The sequence below is a fragment of the Alosa sapidissima genome, chromosome 20, assembly GCF_018492685.1.
Source record: "Alosa sapidissima isolate fAloSap1 chromosome 20, fAloSap1.pri, whole genome shotgun sequence".
Lineage (NCBI taxonomy): Eukaryota > Metazoa > Chordata > Actinopteri > Clupeiformes > Clupeidae > Alosa > Alosa sapidissima.
Window position 1 is genome coordinate 3418616 of NC_055976.1, and position 17543 is coordinate 3436158.

Consider the following 17543-nt stretch of genomic DNA (forward strand, 5'->3'; position numbering starts at 1 on the left):
CCTCCTGGTCCACATTTTCCTCACATGTTCAGGAGGCTTGTGACTACTCATCTTAAATGTAATGTAATTATGAAACATTGCCATAGTAGGCTAAAATATGAGTCTGATTAATTAATCAATTCGCTTATACAGTGTCATGTCATCTTTATCACAGAAAGTTTCTGTCTCACCTGCTGGTTGGCTTTTTCGCAGCCAACCCTGCAGTGATGTGCTGCCCTTTGCTGCCTCCCTGAATTGTCTCCCTCTCCAGAATCCGCCTCTTTTCAGTGGGCATCTTGGCTTCAAACAATACCCAAAATAGTGGATAGGATTTAGGCATTTTAACCATTTTGAATAAAATAATTAATGTGATGCATTACTTACATCATTCATTCTACTTGCTAAAACAAAATGTGAGAAACTAACTATCAGCATACAGCATAGTTTGCCTAATGCAGGGGTGGGCAAACATTTTGGTTCAAGGGCCACATTGGGTTTTGGAAATTGGCCGGCGGGCCCCGCAGTAGTAGCATAATGTTTTTAGTTCTGCTGCAAAAGAAGATAACTAAGAGTAGGCCTATCATCTCTATTTAACATGATGTTTTGACATTGTAAACGTTCTCTAAGAGTGAAAAGCAGTTTGCGGTAAAGCTAACCAATGTCGTCTCTGTCACAGGAAAAAAAAAATAGCGAGCAGCCTGATAACCAAATTAAATGCTCGGCGGGCCGGATGAAAGTGCTTGGTGCGCGGGCCGCAGTTTGCCCACCCCTGGCCTAATGCCTACCAAAACTGGCTATGTGGTAACGGGCTGCTTGTCTGCGAGCTATCTATTTAGGCTAAACGTGGCAAACTCAGCCTGAATTTATGAAGATTTGAATTCATTTCATAAAACTTGATGATGATGATCGTTCGTTTGTTATAGGCCTACATCACAAACTCTTTCCGACAACGTGTTTTCGCGACAGTCTCCTTCTAGGCCGCTCACGCTGCAGCCGGAGTGTGCCCTTTTCAATGAGGGGCCAGTGGCCCTCAAGGGAGAGAAATACATGTTTGTTTCACCCCATCCTGGATTTCACCAGATTCTCAGTATTCTCTGACTTCTCTGACTACACAGAAACAGTCTACCATATTTAAAGTTACACACAAAGAGAAGGAGTGACCTACTAGTATGAATATGCAAGGTAAAGGTGTGGTGTGTGGGGGATGTGGCCTTTTGGCCAGCTTCTATTGTATTTTAATTAAAACTACCCCCTTTCCTCAGAAGTCCTTCAGAGGCCTGGACACATGTTGTTGTTCTACAAACAAAAGACAGGCTTTCATTGAATTCAAGGATAAACAAAGGATGCTTGCATAGGACAAGGACACACACAGGGTACACATGGGTACAAAATCACAGATGACCATAAGAAGTACGCAGTATGTACATTTACAGAAATGAGGCTGATTCACAACACTTTCACACCAAAGCAGGGGCGTCCGTCCCTCTGTCTTCAAAAAAACTCTTAAAGACACTACTCTTCCAAGAATACCTCCTCTATAGCGCTTATTAAAACCTCACACACCTTATGCACACATACCATGCTCTTCCCCTTCTTCCTTCCTCTCCACTTCCCTTCTCTACCTCCTCTTCGACCACTTCTCCTCCTACCATACTTTGACTAGTTCTTAAAATGTAGGCACTCCTATCCTAGTATTGACAGATGCAGTGGTAATTCTACAGTCTCCTCTGCACTCTAGCTTAAATGTTATTTTATTCAAAGTAGTTCTGTAGCTTAAATTTTATTCTACTGCTGTAATTCCTAGTTATAATCTCCTCTGCAGTGTAACGTAAATGTTATTTTATTGTTGTAGCTATGTATCTTAAATGTTATTCTATTCAAAGTAGCTCTGTAGCTTTTATCCCCTTTATCAGCAAGATAACCTGAACTATGGATACGCATCCTCTAACCTATTCCGTGATGTCATGACACCAGCCCCATCCTTCTATGCAGTCATATCTCTGCAGTTTAAAGTATGCATCATTAGACCTGCATGATGCCCCCTGAAGTATTAAAGAATCTTGGGATAATATGCTGTATTAAAAAGCACACGTGTCTTTTCAGGTTTGTCTTTATAAGTAAGTATAAGTATAAATACTTTTTTGATTCCGTGAGGGAAATTTGGTCTCTGCATTTAACCCAATCGGTGAATTAGTGAAACACAAACAGCACACAGTGAACACACAGTGAGGTGAAGCACACACTAATCCCGGCGCAGTGAGCTGCCTGCTACAACAGCGGCGCTCGGGGAGCAGTGAGGGGTTAGGTGCCTTGCTCAAGGGCACTTCAGCCACGGCCCACTGGTCGGGGCTCGAACCGGCAACCCTCCGGTTACAAGTCCAGAGCGCTAACCAGTGGGCCACGGCTGTCCCACAAATTATTGTGTATTAATTATTGTGTACTCTGTAGCCTACTGTGTTGGACTTTATTCACAATATCAGCTTACAATATCAGTTTGTGTGAATATGATTTTAACATCTGAATGCAGATGAGCCATTTCCTGGTCCAGCAAATTAAAAGTACATTCATATAAAGTTAGATTTTCTCATCTTATGTTAATTCTGATATATTACCACCGGCGATGCCAACTGCATCTCTGCTAAATTTATCAGAAACATAAACTTGCGTTAACAGAATTTCAACCATGGATACATGATTTCAACAGACAGCCACACTGCCATTGTACGCAGGTTAAATATGCCATGGATAGACATGTACAGGGGATTTCAATCAATGGACAATAAGTGAAGCCTTTAAATGTGTTCTATGGATTCACACAATAATGGAAATGGGATAACTGCAGAAATGAGAAAGGCTCTTGGTTGGATTATCACTGCATCAGTTAGGTCCTTCTGAATTCTGCATGTTTCACTCGAACCTCTGTGAAACTGTTGTTAGTGCTGAATCGTTGGCTTTGTTTTCCAGGTCTCTCAGCCAGGGCTCAGGCCCAGGGATGGTCAGGGATGAACTCACAGACTGGATTAAATTCTCAGCGCAGACAACTGAACAAAATTATAGAACATATAATCAATCTTGTACAATATGTAAACAGCATATAGGGCTCCATCAGTAAAGTCTCACCATCAAGGAAATATTAGGATATTATTTCAACTGATCAACAATTTACTTTTGACATATTTTGCCAATCAAAAACATGTTTGAACTTGTTCCTTTCTTGTTTCCTGTGGCTTTTTAAATGTGTGCTGAAGCTGTCACATATGTGATTCTCAGCATAGCAGTTGAGCAGAACTAATGTGATGGGAACACACACCATAGTCCAAAAGTACAAGCAAACATCCTGTGCAGGCAGAAGATTTCACGTGTGGATTAACTACCTTGGCCTAGATATCAGCTGCCTGGATACATGATAGTCTGTGACACTTTAGGAGGGAAGAACTTGTCAATAACATCCCAGCTGCTATGGAACAAACCATCCTTGAACCTTGAATAACTGCTAATCTAAATTATCAGAGAAACAAACAATAACAAATGTCTGATATCTGCATAGCCAAGTAATGTTCAGCTCATGCATTCTGTAAGCTCTCACCAGTAAGAGATGCAGCCTGCAGAACTGTTGATCCTGGTAGGCTTGTCTCATGAGTCAGTGATGAAATCCCCCGGCAGGACACGACTGTAGAACAGGTGTCCATGTCAGAAGAATCTCCAGGAAGTGGTGCTGATGAGGCTATAATGTCAGGTGTCTTAGAGGGTGCACAACCCATGTTGAAGTACTGTTTTTGCTGGAGGCATGGACTGCTGTTGATCTGCAACACATCAGGAGTGCTTGTCTTGCCTTCTCTATAAATTGGAGTTCCTCCTACTCTACACTCATTTGATTACCTTGTTTTATGGTTCATGGCCAGAGAGCATAAAATACCCTTGATAGTGACAGAGGGCTATATTAGTGGGCTATACTATATTAGAGGGCTATTACATGGCTATACTATACCCATTTAGGGTTATCCTTTCTAAAAAGTATACCACAGCCTGGACATTTATATTTATTCTTCGCATATCACAGTGGCAGATTGGACTGCAGAACATAAGTGAAACAGAAATAAAGGCTAACATTAATTATTACTAGGGCTGTCAAAATAACTGATTAGTTTCGATTAATTAATTTGAGAAAAAATAACTGATTAAAAAAAAAAACGCAGATTAATCGATTCCGTATGACCTTTGAACCCGAGCCGTTCTAGTTAGTAACCATTACTGTAAAATGAAGGAGAGAGAAGAAAATGTGCTGCCTAGATCATTGATTCGAACATTTACTTTTAAAAAACGGCCTGATGGTGTTGACAAAAATTAAGTGTTGATTAAAATAAAGTCCTCTGCAATGTCTGCAGCAAGGAATTTGCATATCACCGGAGTTTGTCAACTCTAAAGTCTCGCATCAATGGAAAGAAATAGTGTTGACATTGAGGAGTGTTCATTTATTTTCATTGTGTCCCCTAGGTTATATCTGTCGCCTGAAATGCCTTGTATGTGAAAAAAACTTCTTCCCGAAGCACTTTTGAATTCATTTCCTCATCATATTAGGTCATATCATAGATTATTATGGCCATTATTTGAACAGTGAAAATAATAATAAAAGAGTTTTTGAACTTTAATGTCACTAATGCTAATTATTCAATGATTCATTTGAATTTAAATATTTAAAATACTCTCAGCAAAAATTATATATGTGATTAATTTAGATTAATTAATCACAGAGTATGTAATTAATTAGATTCATTTTTGATTGACAGCCCTAATTATTACAAAATATTGAAGGACAAGGACACCTCGTATACATTAACACAACTTTATTTTATACAATTGCTCTGCACAACTTTACATCCTTTCGTGGTGGAGGGGGTCCACGTACTTCAGTGAATGTTTTCAAGACCCTGTATGGGAACAATGATAACATGAGCCATCCACATGGATATACGAATTCACATTAATCAACAAAGTAGACCACGTAGGTGGACAAACCTTAGAATGGTAATACTGTCCTGTTCCAGACACCCGCTTGTCCCTTTCCATTAAATGCCACTGATAAGGAGTCCGGGCGATTCTTTTCTCCTATTGACAATTCACGTTAAGAATAACTGTAACGTTAGCACATTAACTTGTCTGCTATCATTCTGTCAAATTAATCAAGTGAACAATAACCAGAGCCTTTACAACTAGGTTAAGCCAAAACATTCTCTGGTTGGTTACGCTACCAAGTATGACCACAGGCTGTACCGTCGTATGCTCTGCAAGCTAACCGTGTCTAACAGGGCACGACATGCTATCTATACACAGCATTTGAAGGCTAAAGACAACTTTTGAAGGTTGTGATATACAGAAATCTTAATGTAGCCAGTCAACATGACTAAGGTTCGTAATATGTGAAGAGGGCAAGGAAACATTAGCAGTAGGGTAGCTATCAACATCTGCACTCACCTTGCCACCATTAGTGAATTTGTGAATATAGTTCGTAGCAATGCCAGGGACCATCAGACAAACAGTCATAACTGCGAACCCCGGTATTATTTCATACCACATGGTCGCAACGTAAAATATACAGCACGTATTATGTTATTTTCTGTTTGATAGCTTTAAACTCAAGATGTCTCCCCGACGGGACAAGTCGTCGGTCAGGTCATTCCACTATAGTACTTCCGAAATGTCTCTCAACATCCTGTTTGTGTTTTGCAGCGCTTTGTTTAATGGCGCCACCTACTGGTTGACTAGAATGCTAAAGGCCCCGGACAGAAGAGAGACGCTTTTCAGATGAGTCTGAGTTCATAATAACACAAGAAATGTCCACCACTTAATGATACATTAAACATTTGTTTTATTAATCCAAACAAGACCATCCAATCCATAGATAAATACGACAATTCATATATATGATGATAATATGACACCCATTCACGAAATCCCAAACTACGACACATTGGTCAAAAGTTAGTTATTTTCCTGACCCTGGAAAATGTGGCTATTTAATACATACCAATAATAATAATATATATCAATATGTAATTGCTCCTGTCCTTCAGATTTCTACCACCATTGCTTGTTTAGAGAGAGATTTAACTTATTTTTGACAACTTCTGTTCAACCCTCTGGCTCAACCTAGCATGCTGTTGTCAGGAGGAAAGTTGAGAGGGGGAGTAGTTTCTTTTACTGTCTATGGGAGTAGTAGCTAACGTTATTCAGTAGCAACACAACACAAGTTGAGCACCTGTTAATAATACCTAACCACCATTAGTGTTATAGGGCAGTTTGACGACAGGACTGAGTGATAATGAAAGAAGACAAAGAAAATACTCGTCCTAGAGAGAAAAAAGTGGATATTAAATGTGAAGAAAATGAAAAGCCCGACAAGCCATGTAAAGACAAAAAGGAAGCAATGACCAAGGTAAGTCAACATTAGCAAAGTTGGTAACGTTAACATTAGCTTATCTTACCAACCGATAATAACAAATGCCTGTCTGTCTACGACTTCTTTTTAAAAACTGATGCCATCTACTCTTGGATTCCAGACATACAAACGTTAAAGCACAATTTACTGTTACAGTTTGTGTGGTTGTATGGGCAATTCATTTCGGACTCGACAACAAAGTTATCTAACGTTATCTATGTTAGCTAGGTCAACCATCCATACATAGCTAGCATAGTGAGCTAACTGTAGTGTAACGTATTTCAGCGATCTAATTGGGAGGAATACTGTTTAAATTCGAGGTTAGGTATGCAGTAAGATATAGATATGTATGTGTTTTATTTCTTTAGATATTAATTCGTGATGCTTTGCGTGTTGTTTATACGGCTCTTTTAATGTGACAGTAAAAACGGACATAGCCGTAGCTAACATTAGCTGGCCAAGCGAGTTAGTCGATGCATAACTTGCATAATGTCGTGGAATAAGTCTAACGTGTTGACGTTAGCTATATAATTTTCATGATTTCGATTTTCCCAACGCTCTTCCAGCTTAACATAAGATAATTATAGTTGAACAAAAATGGATCAAAGAGGGCAGTGTGAGAACGTTGTGTAAACGTTTTTTGAGTGACTAGTGTTTGTATTTGTGTCAAGATTGTCATCCGACGTCTCCCACCAAGTTTAACAAAGGAGGAATTAGAAGAGCAACTGCAACCATTACCTGAAGTTGACTACCTTGAGTTCTTTTCTAACGACACCAGGTAAGCTATTCTGGTTCTTGTGTCATTTGTCATTTTAGCACCTGGTATTAGAGGTCTGACTCATGGCATTTTCTACCCTTTAAGCCTTTACCCGCACCTCTTCTCAAGAGCGTATCTAAATTTCAAGAATCAAGATGATATCGTACTCTTCCGAGATCGATTTGATGGATATGTCTTTATCGACAGCAGAGGTGAGGCTGTATAAACCCCAAGACATCTTTGTCTTCATACATCCTGTCAAAATCCCATGTTATGATTTGTCTGTGAAAAATATCCACATTTACAGCTACATGCAGTACGGGTTATGCTATCCTCTTGTTGAAAGTTATTTTTCTTTTATTAGCATAATTTTACTACTACCACCATCACATTAAAGAGTGCAGATAAGTATACATAGTTATATATTTGACACAGGTCAGGAGTATCCAGCAGTTGTGGAGTTTGCACCATTCCAGAAAATTGCCAAAAGGAGGAGCAAGAAAAGGGATGCCAAAAGTGGAACAATTGAAGAAGGTTACCTTTTATGAGCTTGTACTGTTATCACTATTATGAGACTATCTCAATCAAACTCAGTCTCATATTAGCCACACTTGTTCTGATGCACAGATGGTGATTACAAGAAGTTCCTGGAGTTTTACAATGGAGATGATGAAAAGCTGACATCTACACCAGAGACTCTGCTTGAGGAGATCGAGGCTAAAACGAAAGAACTTATTGGTAAGTATACTGTTGTCTGTGTTTAAGTTTAACACTTAAAAACACTTAAACTTTACACTTTTATTTTGTCTATCCATTTCCTTTATCAGCCAAGAAGACCACACCTCTCTTGGATTTCCTGAAGAATAAACAGGTAAAACTCTTTCTCTGATAGCCCTTTTCCACCGACAGAGAACCAGTTCTGTTCCCATTCACAAACCAACATTTGAACCATTTGGAGTTCGACCAAACAAACAACGGTTTGGAACGTGGTACTTTAGTTTCGGAGCTTGAATCAAAAACCGGAGTGGGCGCGTCATTCTGTTATTCAGAGGGGAGAATTGTGTTTTAGTGTCAATATCAAATATTTACTCAATATCAATGGAAATGAGTAAACAGAACTTCTCAACTAGCACTACACTGCTGACGTTAACCAGCATTTTACACAGATAATTTCTGCTGTTTTTACGGGACAACTGTCATATCATCCTCCCGTTAATGCATATCACTAACTTTTGTTTAAGCATGCAACACACTGGAACACTAGGTTCAAATAATTCTGAATGGAACCGGTTCAAGAACGTGTTCTCTGTTGGTCGTAAAACGCCCTGAGAAGACTTGATTTCATAGTTTCAGACTTGATTTCATAGTCTCTGAACAAAAGTAGACACTGTTATTTTCATTGTTCAACAACTGCCTCATTTCTTCAGAGAATAAGGGAGGAGAAGAAAGAAGAGAGGAGAAGGAGGGAGCTGGAGCGAAAGCGCTTGCGGGATGAGGAACGACGCAAGTGGAGAGAAGAGGACAGACGGAAACGGAAGGATGCTGAAAAATTTAAAAAAGGAGAGAGAGCCGCTGAAAAGGACAAAGAACAGTCCAAAGAAGAACCCAAGATCAAGGTATATGAGAGCACCACAACATGTCTGTGTGTGTATATGGTCCAGTATCAAGATGCATGCATGGATGATGATGATCATGATGATTAAAGCCTCTCGTGTGCCTTATTCATGTTACTCGCGGGGTCTTAAAAAGTATTGAAAAAGTCTTAAATTTCATTCACAAGGTCTTATTTTTTCCTTTCCATGATATTGTAGAGCCCAAGGGGGAAATATGTTGTTTTAAAACTTGTGTTCACGGTTCTCATCCCTGTCATTCACGCCATTCTAGAGGGAAAGTGTGTGCAAGCGCAGGTACATCTGAAATGTCAGCTGGAAAGATAGGGATGTCACGGGTGGGATAGTTGAAAACTTTGAGAGTTAAATATTCAAAACGTAAATTAGAATAGCAATGTAGCAGTATGTTTTCTTCTAATGTTGTGAACGTTATTAATATTAAAGACCGCTAGCCTCATGTTACCGTTTTTGCGTTCCGATGTGGGCTACTGTGTTCAACTGTAGCCTATAGGTTACAGCGAGTTTCTGTGATGAAGAATACATAAAGTTTCAACAAATTATATCGGGAAAAGGTGGAGCAAATTCTTTATGTAAATAAAAGATGAATTGCTCCTTAACTGGCATGTGCCATTCAAAGACAAAAGCAATGATTGGCATGCTGTAGTCTTTAAGAAACTTTCAAAATAGCCTCGTCTGAAATATTCCTTCCTACAGGACACAGTTTAACATGTAATGTGAACACTGTTTTCACAACATGGTTAGTTGAACAAACTAGCACAATCTGCAAGTAGCCTAGGCTGCAGGTTAAAACATGTTCCAACAAATATGCATATCTTATCGTGCTTACTCTAGTATATGCTAATGAGTCTCCATAAGGCCTATGACCTCTTCAAAAATGGCTCGTTCAGTTTGGCCTTTTGAAGGGTACGAGAAGTTGGTATTAAATTTAATTCAAAGTGGTATTAAAAAAAGTCTTGAATTTAAGTTGGAGGATCCTGGGAGTACCCTGGTATTGTTAAAATATTCTCTGTCTTTGTTTCACAGCTCCTTAAGAAACCTGAGAAAGCTGATGAAGGTGAGGCTGAGAAGCCAAAAGAGAAGGGGAAGAAGGCCGAGCGAGAGAAGCAGAAGGAGGAGAGGGGTCCTGGAAGCTCTGACATGAAGAAGCGCCAGAATGGGGAAAACCGTGAGGACAGGCCAAGAAAGTGAGCTCTCAAAATTGTATGAATGGGTCAAACTGATTTACTTGATAACCAACATAAAAAGAGGATTGTGTTTTTGTGATTGTGCAACTTGCACCCTTCTGCTCTTGACAGGATTTTATACCCTTCTCATTTTCTGTCATCAAAAAGATTAGAAAAATATCCAACGCATCTTTTAAAATGTTACACGAGTGCCATGGACTTTTTTCCTCGTATGAATAACAATGTTTTTCAAGTTGGACATCAACTAAATTAGTACAAACTACTTTGTCAGCCCACATCACTTTTTTTGTGTTGGGTAGGAAAAAAAAATCTGTTTTGTCTTTGAAGGTTAGATGAAGATGGCCGCAAAGACTACAGAGATCGGGATGCGGATAGAGATAGGGAACGAGATCGCGAACGCCGCCTGAAAGAAAAGGAGCGTATCAGACGACAAGATGAGGACCGGCGTAGGAGGAGAGAGCGTCATGATGGAGAGAACACCTTCAAAAAGCGAGAGGAGGAAGGAAGGAAAGAGCGTTGGGAGAAAAGGAGGAATGAAAACAGTGGGGAATCCTCCAGTCATGCAGATAAACCTGAAAAAACATCTAAAGACCACAAAAAGGAGGAAAGCAACAAAAGAGAGCGGCTGAGGAACAAGGTAATGTTCCTCTTAAACACAACCTCAAACCAAGACTAATCCATTAGCCTCATTTTCAGTGTCAAAGATGAAATGTCAATCAATCTATGATTATTTTGTGATATTTTCATTATGTTGCTATAATTTGTTACATTATTTGTCATATTACATGACCGTAAAGCACAGTGATGCTGCAATGTGCCATTTCAAACAACAGCGATTCTAGTACTTTGATCTGGGGCTTGCAACATACTGCCAAGCATGCATACTTGAGTTTACTCTCTTTGTAACCTATAATATGTAGAGCAGAATCACTGCAGAGGAAGCCTTCTTCCCGCTCATACCGTGTGTTTGTCACTTGAACAATCCTCTCTGTGCCCTCAGGACCGGCCTGCCATCCAGCTCTACCAGCCGGGTGCCAGGAGCCGCAACCGGACCAGTGGGCCGTCAGGCGACGCTCATGTGGCCAATAAGAAGGCTGATGGTGATGGCAAGAACACCCAGGAGAAGGGCGAGGAGTGAGCAGGCTTGGATCCAGCACCGCTCGGCCTGTTGGCCCAGGAGAGAGGCTCTTGCTTGGGTGCAAAGGGTATTGCAATGGGATGTTGGGTGCAGATGACGCCTCCAGGACTGTGCAGTTCCTCATACTCTCGTTCCATTTTTGGAAAGAAGACAAAGATGGGTGGGCCCTCAAGTGCCTGGATGAACCACTCTTAATTGTGTCAGTGAGAGGCTAGGGGAAAATGCAGTCCATTAAAGATGGATATAGCTCAGTCTTGGTTTAGGAAGGAGAAAAACCAAAGTCATTTAACCAGGTCGGCTCAGAAGTGACCTTAATGTTTATACACAGCCAAAATTGCTGCATCATACAGCCACACAGTGAGTTCAAAATGTTTTTCTTAGAGCACAACCCTGTTTAGTAATGCAAGAGGAAGGCTTGGAGTCAGTTCCTCAGTATTACATTAGACTTTTGTTGTCAACTTTACTTTGCCTCCCAAAGGCTTGTCACAATTAGCAACTTTCTGTCTTTCAGTTTTTACCCTATTCTCACAATTATTCTCTGTGTATTTTCAGAAAGCAATGACTCCTATTACTAAAGTCAATATTTCAAAGCTGACATCTTGGATGCAAACTATCAGGCTAGTACCTGTGGCCTACTCTGCCCTTGCAAAATGAGGTATTGCTCATGTGCAAACAGTGCTGCACCATAACAAGCCCCAAACTTGTTCACGCTCATAATTTCCTTATACCCTGACCTGCCTGTAATTCACACAATGACAGGTTTAAGAGATCCTTATATTTTGCTTTTTTAATTGCTACGTTCTTGTAAAATACAAAACTGTTTTTTGTTTTGTTTAAATAAAGCATTGAACATCATTGTGGTATGTGGATGTCATAAAAAGGAAATTGTATTGGGTGATAAACATAAATATGGAAGAGATCCATATACATTTTTTTTGTTCAAAGTAAATTCTGTTCAGTAAGGAAAAATCACTTTTTTTATTTAAATAACAAAAGTCACATAAAATAACATTGTTTATATTGTGATGGTTACAGCCAAAAGTGGTAGATTAAGGAATACAGCTGTAATTTGCTGCCATCACTCAAATGTGTCAATGGCATATGGTAGCTAGTCCTTGATTATAATGCTTACGAAGATAATCCCCCATTAGAAAACCCTATAGCAATCATGTATTTTGCTGCTGAAGACAGTTTGGCTATTTAAGGAAGTGATGAAACTTCGGGATACTTGAGCATCTGGGCTGCAGTCGTTCTGGAGTTGTTTAGATGCTCAGAAAGAGGTCTTTCCAGTAAAATGAAAGAGTCTGTTGTTCTAAGTCTATTCCATACCAGAAACAGACAAGAATGATGTCAAAGATACTGTTTCTGATGATAGCTTACACAGGTGTGCACCACATCCTTCACAAAATGGCAGTAGCCTACACACAGGTTTTTACCACAACTGTTAAGGTGGATAGGAGCATCACAACCTTACAGATCCATTAGCAGCTGTCCACCAAACAAATCTAATCAGTAGGCTAGTTAAAGACTTTCTAGTTTCAGAGAGCAATTTGACTGGCCAATGCAATGAACACACTAAAACGGTCCAAAGGAAACATTCGTGGACAATGATTAAAAGCATAGACAGTTACATCTAAATAAAGACGTTTGGACCACAGAGCAGGAATTCTATAAGGCAGGAAAGAATTGAAAATGCTGAAAACACAATCTGTCATTCAGTTGAAGAGGTAGAGGAGGCTAACTCCTCAATTCACCAGCTAGTCCAAATAAGTTAACCCTGATGACTGTGTTGTTATGTTTGTAGTTCCAACAATTAAGCAAGCAAGCAATCAGTCGAAGTTGCTCATTGCAAGGCAAAAGATCCCGTAGGTGTCGCTGTCTGTGCAACAGACATGTCGTTTTCTGGCCCCGCCCCAAAATGCGGATATACAACACGGCGATTTCCCATGGTTCTCTCTCTTCAGCCTCCGCCATTGTGGTGACAAGACAGAGGTTCCCTGATGGTGAGTAGAAAATCTATAAACATCTTCAAAAATTGAGGAGTTTAAGACAAGATATGTGTACGACTTGTTTGTTTTCCATGATTGGTTTTCAAATATGTGCTTATTGCTCATATGTGCTAGTAACGAGGACAACTAGTGTATTTTCTAGTGTTAGCCTGTTAGCATTCAACGGAAGTTCAATATTCTAAATTAGTTACCTTCTGTAATGCAAGCATGCGGTCCATTGAGTTTTTCACATTTGCATTAAATTGATGGCGCCTTGCTTCTGTTAAATGTAACATTTTGGCTACTGCCCTGTGTTTGTGTTTCAGTCGTCCCATAAGACGTACAGGATCAAGCGCTTTCTTGCTAAGAAGCAGAAGCAGAACAGGCCAATTCCTCAGTGGATCAGAATGAAAACTGGCAACAAGATCAGGTAGGCTCTTGATTGTGATTGCTGTCTTCGCGTGTGTTTAGTTATGAACGTAAGACTGGAGTCAACGTGTGATGTATGATAATCGAACGACTTGACACGATATCAAAGTCGACTTTGGTTATGTTTACATCAGCACGCTGCCCAATTGTGGTGACCTAAGGCAAACTAACTAGCATGACATGATGGTAAAGCAGGTTGCAATTACAGTGCTTCATTTTGTGGGAGTACTGCCATAATCCTGCTGAGAGGAAAGTTTACATTACTTAAGAGGTTTTTTTTCCTGGTCACTGAAGTGGCAGGGATGCTCTCAAGTACTGACAATTCTCCTTATGGCTGTGTTAACATTTCTGCATTTAGAACACCATTATAAGGTGTGGATGTGTTATCCTCTCTGACCTGCATATGAATGATTTACTATGCGCTCATCAGAGAAGGTACCATGTGCAAGATGAATTTATGTATGGGTTACTGGTATTGTGGAACTTTCTACCTCTGTATTTGAGTGATGGATGCTTGCTTTAAGATGTCTGCTTCTAAGTTCATTATGTGGACACCTGCAATTCTCATGTTATGGATGTGCTCACTAAGAGGTTTTGTTTGGTTGCTAGGTACAATTCCAAGAGGAGACACTGGAGGAGGACAAAGTTAGGCCTGTAATTCTGTGGCCCTTGACTCTCTTGGCATCTCCCGAACCCTCTGCAGGACCACCAACTCAACCCCTGGAGGGAGGCCATGGCATCTGGAACAGCGGTCTCTTTGTACAGATAGTAGGGTTATGCTGTTGAAACAATAAAACATTTGTTATAAGAACAGAACTTCTGATGTGCCTCTTACTGTAGATGTAGGGTTTTTTTGGTTATCGAGATCTGGAATAGACAGCCCTGCACACACTCAGATCTAACATGAGCAGTGCCCTGTAAAGCTGCTGTTGACAACTCTGGGTCTAAATCCAGAGAATTGTTTCTGGTCTGCTTGTGTTTTTATGTCCCATGCACATAGTCCTGTTTATAGTGTTTGTATGTCCCATGCACATAGTCCTATTTATAGCAGATTGGGTGCATAGAAACGTTGATTATAATACATTTTATTTGTTACATAGTGCCTTTCAAAGCATCCAATGCTGCTTTACATAAACACAGTGGAAAATAATCAGCGCACACAAATAAAAAAAGATGGGGGAGCACATTAAATTCCATAAGCTATATTGAAAAGGTCGATTAAGAGCGGTTTTGTATTGGGATGGAATCGAGAGCGTGGATGTGTGGGGAGTTCCACTGTTTGGGTGCAGCATCGGAAAAGGCCTTTGCTCCCATTGCGGTGAGCATGATGGGCAAAGGTTATAAAGGCCTTTGAATGTCAACAGGATTTAGGAGTGAGCAAGTGTGGAGTGTAATGTGATTGGTAGATATGTTTCAGGACCATCTTCCATAAATTGTGGACTGGAACTTGTGGAAGAAAGCGTGACATTATGATGTCCAAACCACGGGACGTGTTTCGTTGTGTGCGAAGACATTCACTATCTAAACATAAATACATCTGCAAGTGTGAAGATGTTTAATCAGAACTCATGTGCTAGCATCCACTTGAGTACCAGTGTAGTGTTGGCTTGATCATATGTGAAACGATGCTGACCAAACAGCCTGATCAAAAGGCCCTTATGACCTTTGAATGTGCATTAGGAGCTGTCCTGTTCAAGACCACATAATTGTTAGAACTCCATACACCTATGAAAACTCTGCATTTTGAGGCATTCCTCTAAATGTAGGCTACTGAGTAAAATGCAAGTGTATAGTGCAAGTACAATAACCACATAGGCTACCCACGCATCTCTGTTCAATACAAAAAATATTTGTAATGATTGAGCTTAATCTTTAATGTTTCAAAATGTATCAATATAAAACCTCTCACATTTGGATTTACAGCCACCACCCCTCATGTCAGTCTGCCTTATCTTTATTAACAAAAACGAAAAGCGGAGAAAAAAACTTTTTGAAGGATCCGAACCGCCAGCCACCATTTCTCCTGTCAAAAGTATCCATTGGTTCCTCCTCCTTGCTAGTTGCATTATTTATCACCTCTGCTGCTCCCGAGCTGTTGTTGTTCGCGTTTTGGCCCCCAACGCTTGCGTGCTCGTCATCCCAGGCTCCCAGTAGCTCCTTCATCTCTATCGGGGCGTTGCACTTAAGATATTGCCACGCTCTCCGTCCATTGTAGTCCATGATATCGATTTTTGCACCAAAAGCTCCGACTAAGATTTTCACCACCATAAACTGACTGTGCATAGCAGCCACATGAAGTGGCGTTAGACCCCCGCTACCTTTCAAGTTGACGTCTACATGACAGCCCTCTTCTTCTGCATACTTCAATAGTTTAATGATCGTTTCATCTTTCCCATACTTAGCTAACCAGTGGAGAGCAGTGAAACCGCTGACAAAGTCTTTTCTAGTCAGAAGAGTCAGATCCGAAGAGAGATAGGTCATTATTGCCTCAAGGTTTCCATCAACAACAGACAAAATCCATGCGTGCTCCATAGGATCAAGAGCCCATGAAATGTAATTACCTCCTTCAGCATAGGATGGATCATTCTCCTCGTAGCCTCCCGATGACGCATATGAAGTTCTTGAAGACAGCAGGATACTACCAAAGCCGCTATGCAAACCGTTATTCAGAAATAATTCTTTCAGGTATTTTTTACGCATGACAGGTGTGATGCTTCCCTTGGTAGATGTCTCCACTGATAAAGTCTGTGAGACGCTGCCTGGTTCACATATCTCCTGCTGTCTCTGAAGTCTCGATCTGCGTGTGGACACGCTCAAGGCTCCGGGGAGTGGTCGCGCACTCAAGCTTTCGAGAAACTGGCTTGGCGCTTTAAAGTTGGAGGAGGAGGAGGAGGTACAGTTCATTCCATCACCATTTGGGTGTTTACTGACAGGAGGTGATGCTGCTCCGCCCTTTGGAGAGTTCAAATGAGTCTCAGACCTGATAACGTCTTCATGTCCAGAGACATTGCTGTTTTTGTCACACATCTTGTTTAACTCTTCCGGGAGTATTTCAACTTCTTAAGGGCAAAATACAGCCTAGCCTGGCTGAGAAGAAGAAAATCCCTGTCCTTCAATTGGTCTTGTCAGACCCTGAAAAGGGAGAATACATGACATTTTTAGGCAAATCAAAGTGTAAGAAGTGTCAGCCTAATTTGTCACCAGTATTTATTTTTTTCCATAACTAAGATAGTTAGTTTCATGACAATGCAATGTTTGTCAAGCCCTGCAAATTCAGCATGGCAGGTTATTAGATCCAATAGACAGCCCGTGCCAAAAAAAAGTGCGCACACAACATTCTGTCATTAGTTCCTTTTCTCCTCAGCAAACACGACTGATGTTCCTCTTTTTGGTTTGGCATTTTATAAAAACTTTATGAACTTTTATTTAATCCTTTTGCTTTAACCCTAAAAGCTACTGCCTGTAAGCTACAGTTACAGTAGCCTAAAAGTAGGCTACCAGTTTATTCACACTTACCTAAGAATTGATAGGCTACTCACCTGCTAGGCTACGTCATGTGCGTAATAGCGCGTAGAAAACAATGGGTTTTATTTTCCAACACCAAGGTGCAGACCATGTTATCCAATAATGAGACAGATTTTATTTTTTCTTCAAATTCAACATCTCTGATGTTTCTAAATAAAAGTTTACGAAAACGAGAGTGTTCCGTAGTCTACACTGGCTTCCCTTGTCTGACTGTTCCCTCCCCTAAAGTCCACTCAAGAGTTAGCCTACTGATACAAAGTTCAACCCTAATCCTTATGACAACGCTCAACAGTGCCATCAAGCCAAGCGCCTATTCCGATGGTTGACCAATAAAACAACGGAAGTACAAAACAATTACAGTTCCTGGTTTATTCACTTTCATTTCATAGCACAATTACTTGTCTTATGCTTTATCCATAAATAAGCTGCCAATAATGTTTTGGTAGTCCTAAATGTAATTCTTCAAACATTATATT

General features: G+C 40.3%; 4 protein-coding genes and 1 non-coding gene across 6 annotated transcripts; 3 read left to right on the forward strand and 2 right to left on the reverse strand.

Moving 5' to 3' along the window:
* Window positions 1–4808: 4808 nt before the first annotated feature.
* On the reverse strand, window positions 4809–5666 carry ndufa1 (NADH:ubiquinone oxidoreductase subunit A1). The gene is made up of 3 exons (XM_042074976.1): window positions 5452–5666; window positions 4996–5085; window positions 4809–4907 (listed from the first exon to the last, which is right to left on the reverse strand). The coding sequence occupies exons 1-3, from the start codon at window positions 5551–5553 to the stop codon at window positions 4887–4889; spliced, it is 213 nt and encodes a 70-aa protein (XP_041930910.1). The 5' UTR covers window positions 5554–5666; the 3' UTR covers window positions 4809–4886.
* A 519-nt stretch (window positions 5667–6185) lies between these two features.
* upf3b (UPF3B regulator of nonsense mediated mRNA decay) lies at window positions 6186–11980 on the forward strand. Its single transcript, XM_042074919.1, has 10 exons — window positions 6186–6412; window positions 7087–7193; window positions 7278–7384; window positions 7608–7706; window positions 7800–7910; window positions 8000–8043; window positions 8600–8788; window positions 9827–9987; window positions 10315–10624; window positions 10988–11980. Exons 1-10 carry the CDS (start codon window positions 6299–6301, stop codon window positions 11123–11125), a joined length of 1380 nt encoding a protein of 459 aa, XP_041930853.1. The 5' UTR covers window positions 6186–6298; the 3' UTR covers window positions 11126–11980.
* Window positions 11981–12971: 991 nt separating this feature from the next.
* rpl39 (ribosomal protein L39) lies at window positions 12972–14358 on the forward strand. Its single transcript, XM_042074978.1, has 3 exons — window positions 12972–13128; window positions 13440–13543; window positions 14152–14358. Exons 1-3 carry the CDS (start codon window positions 13126–13128, stop codon window positions 14198–14200), a joined length of 156 nt encoding a protein of 51 aa, XP_041930912.1. The 5' UTR covers window positions 12972–13125; the 3' UTR covers window positions 14201–14358.
* On the forward strand, window positions 13731–13866 carry LOC121695097. Its single transcript, XR_006026015.1, has one exon. It is a non-coding gene; the product is annotated as a small nucleolar RNA SNORA69 (small nucleolar RNA).
* A 1031-nt stretch (window positions 14359–15389) lies between the features above and the next one.
* Window positions 15390–17289, reverse strand: sowahd (sosondowah ankyrin repeat domain family d). 2 transcript variants are annotated; one of them, XM_042074941.1, is made up of 2 exons: window positions 17082–17289; window positions 15390–16674 (listed from the first exon to the last, which is right to left on the reverse strand). In XM_042074941.1, the coding sequence occupies exon 2, from the start codon at window positions 16567–16569 to the stop codon at window positions 15481–15483; it is 1089 nt and encodes a 362-aa protein (XP_041930875.1). In that variant the 5' UTR covers window positions 16570–16674; window positions 17082–17289; the 3' UTR covers window positions 15390–15480. The 2 variants fall into 2 exon arrangements, with proteins under 2 accessions (XP_041930875.1, XP_041930876.1); XM_042074942.1 differs by having other exon boundaries at window positions 17059–17289.
* Between the last annotated feature and the right edge of the window lie 254 nt (window positions 17290–17543).

What these genes read in the sequence shown, in the direction of transcription:
- upf3b (XM_042074919.1), top strand. Translation starts at nt 6,299, where the DNA reads ATGAAAGAAGACAAAGAAAATACTCGTCCTAGAGAGAAAAAAGTGGAT. An exon ending in AAGTGGAACAATTGAAGAAG is followed by an intron (nt 7,707 to 7,799) that starts GTTACCTTTTAT and finishes TCTGATGCACAG; the next exon opens with ATGGTGATTACAAGAAGTTC. An exon ending in ATTTCCTGAAGAATAAACAG is followed by an intron (nt 8,044 to 8,599) that starts GTAAAACTCTTT and finishes TCATTTCTTCAG; the next exon opens with AGAATAAGGGAGGAGAAGAA.
- rpl39 (XM_042074978.1), top strand. An exon ending in AAAACTGGCAACAAGATCAG is followed by an intron (nt 13,544 to 14,151) that starts GTAGGCTCTTGA and finishes TTTGGTTGCTAG; the next exon opens with GTACAATTCCAAGAGGAGAC.
- ndufa1 (XM_042074976.1), bottom strand. Translation starts at nt 5,553, where the DNA reads ATGTGGTATGAAATAATACCGGGGTTCGCAGTTATGACTGTTTGTCTG. An exon ending in AATTCACTAATGGTGGCAAG is followed by an intron (nt 5,086 to 5,451) that starts GTGAGTGCAGAT and finishes AATTGTCAATAG; the next exon opens with GAGAAAAGAATCGCCCGGAC. An exon ending in GACAGTATTACCATTCTAAG is followed by an intron (nt 4,908 to 4,995) that starts GTTTGTCCACCT and finishes GTTCCCATACAG; the next exon opens with GGTCTTGAAAACATTCACTG.
- sowahd (XM_042074941.1), bottom strand. Translation starts at nt 16,569, where the DNA reads ATGTGTGACAAAAACAGCAATGTCTCTGGACATGAAGACGTTATCAGG.